The 9,854-nt window shown below is 31.4% G+C and overlaps 1 protein-coding gene across 8 annotated transcripts; it reads right to left on the reverse strand.

The window, feature by feature from the left end:
- Positions 1-1,158: 1,158 nt before the first annotated feature.
- LOC131643775 (serine/threonine-protein kinase BSK6-like) lies at positions 1,159-4,560 on the reverse strand. 8 transcript variants are annotated; one of them, XR_009296288.1, is made up of 6 exons: positions 4,271-4,560; positions 3,732-3,939; positions 3,198-3,333; positions 1,892-3,076; positions 1,736-1,780; positions 1,159-1,489 (listed from the first exon to the last, which is right to left on the reverse strand). XR_009296288.1 is itself a non-coding variant. In XM_058914095.1 (4 exons), the coding sequence occupies exons 1-4, from the start codon at positions 3,831-3,833 to the stop codon at positions 2,952-2,954; spliced, it is 303 nt and encodes a 100-aa protein (XP_058770078.1). In that variant the 5' UTR covers positions 3,834-4,560; the 3' UTR covers positions 1,159-2,951. The 8 variants fall into 8 exon arrangements, 1 of the variants encoding a protein (XP_058770078.1); XR_009296286.1 differs by having other exon boundaries at positions 4,255-4,560; XR_009296285.1 differs by having other exon boundaries at positions 1,892-2,388; positions 2,629-3,076; positions 3,732-4,560.
- Positions 4,561-9,854: the final 5,294 nt, after the last annotated feature.

The raw sequence follows: 9,854 nt of genomic DNA on the forward strand, positions 1-9,854 counted from the left end.
TTATAAATTTTTAATCACTCAATATCACAAATATTATTTGCAAAAAATTATTTATGAAATTTTCACTTTTGAATATAAAATCACTTATATAAAATCATAAGGATAAAAACATAAATTATTAATAAAACCCTTCTCATTCCCTCGTGAACCAAACATATATTTTTAACCAAAATTTCTTCCATCCTCTCTCTTCGTTTGAACCAAACATACATATCATTAAAAAAATCTCTCCCCTCCCCTCCCCTTCTCTAAAATTCCTTCTATTTTCGTTCCCTCATTTGAACGAAACAAACACTAAATGTTAGTTTTCTTTTCATTTTAGTCTCAAAATACACATGTTTCTTATGGATTTTAACTTTACAGACTAAAACTAAAAAGATTTTAACATTTAGACATCATTTTCAAAAAAAAAAAATACAGACATCAAAATAAAAAACACGTCAACTTACCGAAATAAAAAACTATTTAAACCATAAATTTATCATGTGAGTATGATGTCATATAATTCTTCTAAGATGCACACAAAACATATGCTAATAATCCTGGCATGTGAAATCATTTTAGTAGATGTTGACCACTAGACCAATACAAAATTAAATAAAATTTTTATAACACTACAAGAAAATCAACCATTAGCTACAACGAAAATCGTAGGTAATCTGTAGCTAATCTCTATCTAACAGGGTTAGTTGGAGATTAGTTGTGGATTAGCTATGATATTTGCCCTAGCATAGATTGAGTGGCTAATTATCTAGTCCAAACTTTCCTAGCAAAATTCCAACTAATATTTTTAAATTCCTAGCTAAACCAAAACTAAATTGTAGCAAAAATATCAGACTAGAGTTATATTTCCCAACTACATAGCTACGAATTCGCCACAATAATACCACAGTAAATCTCAAGCTAAATAAGACTAGTTAATTTTATTTTATAATTAATTTTGTCAAAACTAGAACTAATTAGACTAACATTTATAAAAAAAAAAATCATAAAAACTATTTTTGAAAATATCAAATTTATCTAAAATTAAGCATTGATTTAAATGAATAAAAATTACAATTAAAAAACTAATAATAGAATTTTTTTCATTTAAATTTATAATTAATTACTAAAATGAGAATAAAATAATAAATCAATTTATTGGTAATTACAAAGTAATAACTAAGAAAAGTTGTTTTCTTGATGATTACTAATAGTCCTACACATTCTATGATGATAATTCAACCAGAAATTAAGACCCTAAATTGCAACAATCAAATGATAAAGCAGCAATCCAACATTAGGATCATAAAACACTTCAATAGAGAACCAATGAGCAATGTTAACCCGCTGCATCTTCACAAAAACACAAGATAGAAACCAGAAAACAGTTAAAGATGACTTCTCAAAATGACGCAGAACCAGCTAAGTTATGCTGTTGCAGGCTTGAATAAAATTTGAATGGATGAGATGAATAACTTTGGGATTTTCAAATGAGGGTCTTTTAAACCTGATATCAAAATCATTAAGTAAGTTATAATGTAATTCGTTATCTATTAAATTTGTACATAATTGATAAATCCACTATGTAAACACAACTAAATATGTATCCCCTTTTATGTCTTATTTCCTATTTCTACAGTTAAAAAATAATATCCCAACCCAAAATCTAGCAAAAAAAAAAGTATATGTTACTATTAAAATGAAAATAAGTTAAGTGCATAACAATTTAGGGTGAAGCCCAATTGATTCAAACCTTTTGGATCATAGTTGGCTCAATCATAGACTACAAAAGTCAAGTCTGTAATAAAAGATTAATAAACATTAGATTCATATTGTAAGAAATATTGATTCAAATTAGCATTATAGTAACTTATTAGTTCAACTTAAATATATATTAAATTACTCTCACCTCCTCCTTGATCTTGTGGCAACTACAACAAATGTATATTTCCCAAAAATAAAAGTATAAAGATCTTCACTGTCTTCTAGATCCTGATAGCACCTTTATCTAAATGAGATTCTGCAACTATAAATAAATTAAGGAAAGTAGCAGTAACAACACCACCAAATCACACTATAACTAAACATGTTATAACAGTAAAGGGAGTGTACACTCTTGCTTCGTCAGTTTTGACAACAGTTGTATGACTTGGTTCAGCCCCTGCATCATTCGGCACAACCTTTGTATGACTCAGTTCTGCTCTGCATCATTTGGTACAACAGTCGCAATATTTCGGTTTAGCAGCCATGCAACATAGTTTAATATCTGATTCAGCCAGCACCTGCAATGTTCAGTATATCAGTTGTAGGACTTGGTTTCGCCCTTGCATCATCGGTACAACAGTTGTATGACTCTGTTCAGCCCCTGCATCATTTGGTACAGCAGCTGTATAAATCGGTTCCGCCCTGCATCATTTGGTACAGCAGTCACAACATTTCGATTTATCAGCCATGCGACATGGTTTAATATTTTCATCATTATCACACGCCAGCATAGTCACATACTACACATAATCACAACAATAATATAACACATAACAACATTTTAATAACAACAATTTTGTCTCATATATGAGTTAAATGTAACTGTTACACTAATACCTATACAACACTACATTAAAAAAATACAAGATACAACATGCTTACGTGACATCTTCGAGACACTACATACATCACCAATACTGTTGGAGCAATGAGTAAGGATCACTTATCTTGGAGTGCTACGATCTAGTGTCACAGGCTAAACAACTCAGGTGAAGGTTCTGATGACTATAACTTTTGTAGAGAAGATGTCGGTGAGCTATAATCCTTAATTTGACTCACCCAACGAAGGCGATCGAATTCTAAACAACAGAGATATATCATGATAAAATATAAACTAGAAGTAGTAACTATGGCGATAAATCAGTGCAATGTTAGAGAATCACTTATCTTTCAACTGCAGCATCGATGTTGTGACCAATTTCATTCTAGAGACCCAACAGAACATGTGATGGAACCTGTTCATGTACTATTAATAAAGCTCTCATTCCTCATTAATATCCTTATTTCTGTTTTACCTGTATTTGTATTTTCTGGTTTGTATCAGCCTCCCCTACACAAAGTTAAACGTACATAATTTGTTATTTCCATGTTCAAAATTCAAAATTCAAATGTCAAAACCAATTCAATGAATGCTTAAACCTAACTGAGACTAAAACAAAGAAAGAACTCACAATGAAAGAGATGCTTAGCCAGAGTTTCATGTGGCATAAACTCTGCCACTAGAAGCCTCTCATCCCCTTCATAGCAACAACCAATTATATTTGCCAAACTTTCACTTCTAAGGCTCCCTAATTGTTTAGATTCTTCCTACAATAACAACATTGTTTTTCATTTTTAGTACTAGAAATCAAATTTGTGATATCCTAGTTCTAAATTGCAGTCTGCAACTATAATTACGGTTGTTTGTAAGTGTAAGTTGAAAGTAAACAAACAATGAACTAGCGAGAATCAGACCAAGTAAACTTGTTGAAACGTTTGATGGCGATAAACTGTCCATTCTCAAGTTTCCCTTTGTAAACAACATCAAAAGAGCACCAATGTATGATGATTGCAAAATGTTTGGATTAGTGGTGCTAATTGCAATACAATTTGTTAAAACATGTGTTCGCTCATACAATACAATTAGAAACATCTATCCTTACTTTTTGATAAGTGTGAATCAATTGGACATCTCAAGCAATGTGTTAGTCATGAGTGAACCTAACCTTTAATTTTGACGCGAGTGTTCTCCATCGACCATTTTGCACCATCCTTGTAAACTCCAAATCTTTTAGTACTAATTGTAGCAGGAACCCCTGACTTAACATCAACTTCTCTTAAACTCCTAATCTCAAGGTTTCCCCTCACCACACACCTGCTCACGAATGGTTTATATTTCTCAGGTTGATCAAATCTTCTTACCAAAGACCATACCTAAACAAAAAGAATAAAACACTAAATAAACAATTCCAAAAGAATCATGGCAGAATCATTCAATTCAATCAAAATAGTTTCTAAATTCTGCATTACACATTGCCATAGCCAAACTCTTCAACTCATAATATCAATATCAGATACAAACAACTAGATCATCACTCATCATGTTCAACCATCAATTCAAAGACCTAAAACTAAATTTAAAAAAATGAAACTACCAAATCTAAAACAGAAAAGGTATAATCAATCAACAAGAATCAAGAATAGAGTATGATTGATTAAAAAAGGAACAGGAGCTCTGATATGCTTAACAAGTGCAGAAGCGCACTGATTCTTCCTTGGCTCCTGATTATGTATTCCATCTCCGTACGACTAAACCCTCAGTTTCCAATCCCTTTCATTTTCTCCATCGCCAATAACCGCAAACGCCACCGTGAAAACCGAAATCAACCGACGATGCACGATGCAATCGAATCTACAACGAAGAGTCAATCCTGATTCCAACAATTGGAGCTCCGAATTCCGTGCGGGGAGATTATCCGAATGAGCGTTGGAGAAAGATATGGATCTTCCGCAGCCGAGAGAGATCGTTTGAGACCGAGAGGGAAAGAGCTCAGAAAGAGAGAGAGAGAGAGAGAGAGAGAGAGAGAGAGAGAGAGAGAGAGAGAGAGAGAGAGAGAGAGAGAGAGAGAGAGAGAGAGAGAGAATACCAATTGCAAAGTTACCTAGATCTGAGATTTTTTTGTTTATTTTTTGTTTAAATGGAAAAAAAACTTTTCGGTGTTTTATTTAAAATTCTCTCAGTTTTTTTTTAAATCACTGAATAAATGATTTGTTAAATCATTTTAAAAATGTAAGTATTGGCTAGGAAATTTCCTTTAGTAGTATAAGCACGTGTAATTAACTACAAATTAGCTAGAACATAAATATGTAGCAAGATTTTAGTAGCTAAATTGATATTTTCTTGTAGTGTAAAATTTTATCTATGAAAAATCATAATCTTAAAATTGAATTACTCCGACTTATTTGAGAAATTTTTTTAATTTACACTAAATCATAATCTTGAAATTTAATTTAATCTAATGGTTATTTGAATAAAAATGTTAACCATTAATTTAAATTTAATTTAAAGGTATAAAGTAAGTTAAAAAAACTTAAGGATATTTAAATAAAAGTATACACACTAAAGTCAAAAATTACATGTTTAATAAAATAACTTCGCCAATACAAAACGTAATAAAATGTAGATAATGACGATAGATAAATGTATGAGTTTTTGCTAACAAATAAATAATCATAGTAATTTACTCTTTATTATTATTAGTGGTGTTCAAATTAGTTATTTGGAATATTTATATTAAAATTTGGTTATTAAAAATTGAATAACTATTAATAGGATTTTAATCAAATTTATATTTTAGATATATTATTAATATGATTTTAATCAAATTCATATTTTGAATATCCATATCCAAAATAAAAACATGATTATTCTATTTTTTTTTTTAAAAATCACAAAAATATCTTAAGCTAAATTTATTTAAAAAACAAATTTTCAAAAAATTCGAAAAAAATATAACTTTTTTTCTTTTCTAAAAAATTATAAAAAAAAACAAAAAATAAGTTTTATTTGGGAAAAAATATTTTTTCATTTTTTTATTCAAAAAAAGAAAAAAAAATACAATTTTTTTCAAAATATTATAGAAACTCTTGATTTTTTTAATAAAAAATATGACTTTTATTTTAAAAAAATACTATTTTTTTTTTAAAAAAAATCCTGAATTGTATATATTTTTAAAATAAATTAAATCAATTCTACTTATAAAATTGGTTATGGATATAACGGATTAATATATGGTTTATAACCGCTTAAAAATGATATTTGATTATAATAATCGGTTTTAATTATTTTATAGCACATGAAATATATGTGGTTATTGATTGATTGTGAGAACTAACCATCCATGAGCATCCCTAATTATTATTGATGACGTCTCATTTATTAATATATTTTGTATTATTTATCAGTATAATAATAATGAAGACTTCAATTTAATAATACTTATAATTGATGAATGATCCAACATTTGGTACTATTTCTCACTAAAGAGATAAATTCTCATAGTATTTGATTTTTATTTTTAATCTAACAATTTAGGTCGTTTTTATTTTAAATAAGATTATATAACATCAAAATAAAATGATAAAAAAAAAGAGTGGGGGAACTACACAAAACCAACTCAGAGAGAACTAAACCTAAAGAAGGAGAGAAATTATCCCTCAAAAAATTAGGAATCGAACTAAAGTTAGTGTAATCAGAAATCGTTAGCCCTATATTAGCTAGAGAGTCCGCACAACTGTTACCTTCTCTAAAAATATGAGTTGCTACGATTGACATATTAGTCGTGATATTGACACAATTTATCCATATAGTACGAATTTGCCAAGACACTTTGACAGAGAGGAAAAAGCATGAACCACAGTTAAAGAATTAGATTCTAACCAAATATTATTCCAGCCCTTCTCATGAGCAAACTCAATTGCAAACATCGCACTGGTGAGTTCGGCAATGAGAGAGTTGGTAACTCCAAGAAAGCTCGCAAAAGTGTTGTACCCCAATTTTTGACCACTGAGATCCCACCATATTCCAAATAATAGGATCATCATCATCATTATCATCATGCATATATCATTTGATAACCAAAAATACAAAAATATTGTTGTTTGTTGCTTGTGCCCTAAGACAGGAGACTGATCAAAGAAGAGACTAAGCAAATTAGGGTTTTGAGGCCCACAAGGAAGTTCAACATTTTCCTATGATTCAAAGGGTTCTCCCATCAATATCAAAGCCCAAGGATGGCCTAATTCAAGATCAACAACTTTCAAGTTCACTTGAGGTCCAAATTAGGGTTTTGACCTAATTCAACTGGAGGGTTGGCTTTAATCAGGACATGGCTCCAAGACTCAAACCATGATTCAAGGGCATCCAAATCAACATTATAATCTATTCACATCATTCATTTGAAGAGAAGACCTTGATTCATGTGGAATCTACAAAACTGCAGTTCATCTAAAAAAAAGTCAACTATGTGGGTCGACCTTTGACTTTTGAGAAAAATGGTCAACCATGAACTTTTCAGGACTCAAATCATCAACATATGATTAATGAAGACATTTGACCAAAGAAAATCAAGAAAATTCATCAAGAATAAAAAAGTCAACAAAAGTCAAAATTAGGATTTTAAGTGATTTTGACCTCATTTTGGGAACTTCTGAAAGTTGTATATTTTGATCAAATAAACAACTTTATCACCCATATCATTTCATCAAAAAATGATTATTTTAAGAGATATAGAATTAAGAAGTTTATGTTCAAAAAACTTAGAAATTTTTTAAGTGTTTTCACTTGAATTTTCCCCAACTTTGTGGAATTTCATCACTTGAGCTATGAGATATGATTTTGTCAATATGGCTCCATGGCACTTGAAATGGAAGTTATGAACATGAAGAACAAGGATGAATCTTGATCCAAATCTGAAAAATCTTCAAAGTACAGTCACTCTAACTTGTTTAACACACCATAATCAGAAGTTTACACTCTCTTTTGAGCTATGATGCAAGTGCTTAAGTCATTAACCATTGAATCATTCCATTTCAAGCATAAAGATTACACTTCCATTCTTGTAAAGTGGCTTTAATCACCAACCACTCTTGCATTGAGCTCCCAACTTGTTCCTACTGAACCAAAAGCAATTTGAACTCAGCAAGCAAGCCTCCAAAGTGCAAGGCAAACTCTTCAAGCATGTCTAAAGTTTGTACTTCACCATGGGAACCATAATTTTAAAGTTAACTTCACAAAGAAGCAAAGTTGGCTAACTTTCACATGTGATTTCCATTAGATCAGATTTTTCCCTCCAAAAACCCTAATTTATGCCTATAATTGAGGGCCTGACATCCATGATCAAACACACAAGAAATATCCAAGTCACCATATGATCCAAAACTCCATTTTTTGTGTCTTTGCATTTTAAGAGCCATTTTGAGTTGTAGTAGTTCTAAGTGTCAAATAACCTTTCAAACACCTTCTAAATACCATTTAGAAGCTGTCTAGCATAGCCACCACTTCCAAAAACAATCCAAACTCAGAATCACCACTCAACCTCCATAAAAGCTTCCATAAAAGCCTTAACCTTCAAATCTCCATTCCATATGAACATTGGTCCAATTAATCATTCAAACACCTTCTATATACCATATTGAAGTTGTCCAAATCATTAACTAACATATGTAACACCTGGAATCCATTATTGCACTTTAAATTTCTTCATTTGTAGGTACTATCGGATTTGGTGTTGCAGGGAGTTTCAAGTCATTCTAAGCATTCCAACACAATCCTTGGAGGTCAGTGGAGTTATCTGTAGCGGGGAAAATCTGAGATCGAAGCCATTAGTTGACTCGACTCATTATTTCAGTGAAAATCGCCACCACGCTTTATTATTTCCAAAGAAAAAGGATAAAGAACGAAGAAAACCCAAAGTTTAAAACAAAAAAAGAGATCTTAGGTACGGGTGTTGATTATACAAGGGGGAGGTTTTAAGCACCCCTCATATCTGTGGTACTCCACAAGAGCCTTTTTGAAAATCCGCGTTGTGTGTGCAAAAGAAAGGTTTGTTTTTAAAACACGCCCGACAAGACATTATATCTTGTGCCTACATACCTCCTCAGTGCAATGGAGAAGTCAGAGCGAATGTAGTTCCACTTAAACGGGAAGATGTTTTAAAAGGGATAAACATTTTATCAACGTCGGAGAGAAATACTCAGCCATTGACCTTGAGCATGAGAACAAATGGATTCTTTGCATCACAAATGAAATAAAGGCTCCAACTCGGATAAAAGTCAACGAGTATGCCACTAGCTCTCTCATGTGGAAAAGATCTCATTATATCAATCAATTTCAAAATCGTGGGGTATCGCAACTCACTACAACAATTAATCGTGTCTAAACTTTGAAAGAAAATCCACTAAGGGGGCAAAAGATACATTTTAAAGAAAGATATAAAAAGGTTTACAAACAAATGAAGATTTTGGAAAAAGGGAGAAGATTTTGAAAATCTAAGAATGGGAGGAGATGAAGAGGCTATCCTAGTGCATAAAATAAAAGCTAAGGGAAGAACAATCTAACTAAAAAGAAGCCAACACTTGACATTAAGAGTCAAAGTAGATTTCTCATCCTTTAGACTACCAACACTAAATCAACGCATTACCACTTGCGGATCCAGATGAACTTATTTTCTTTAGCACCACTTTGCATTAAGCACATTAAAATTCTGACGAAAATTGGGCAGAGTAACGGTTGTTTTTGGGTAAAATCCTTATCTCAATGCCTTGGAATTAACCATCAAGGACTTTCGAGGAAATACCTGCACAGACAAACAAACAACAACCCAATACCAGACAGAATAACAACAGAGTAATGAGGTCCAGAGGTACTAAGTCCAACAAGTCCAAGTCTCCAAAATGCTCGGGATGATAACCAATAGTTCATATGGCCTTAAGTGTTTTTTATGGTTTGAGTTGTTTATTAGTGTTTTAGCATAAAAATAGAGTATGGTCCAAATGGACAAAGAGAAAATAGTGGAAACAAAAACAAAACGTCCAAATGGACAAAGTGAAAATAGCAAAAACATAAAAGCGTCCAAATGGACAAAGGTAAAATAATGGAAACATAAACATGATGAATGATCAAATAAATCATAAAGCGAGAAAAATATAAAGAACAATATAATAAAGTGCGGAAATTAAAGTCAATTGTTAAATGTTAAAGATGACCATATCGAAACTTGTCAAGTATATCATCAAAGTGTTAGTAATGAAGATCGATGGTGAGTGAAGGATGTTCTCGGATTTAACTT

This window comes from Vicia villosa, linkage group LG1 (assembly GCF_029867415.1).
Source record: "Vicia villosa cultivar HV-30 ecotype Madison, WI linkage group LG1, Vvil1.0, whole genome shotgun sequence".
NCBI lineage: Eukaryota > Viridiplantae > Streptophyta > Magnoliopsida > Fabales > Fabaceae > Vicia > Vicia villosa.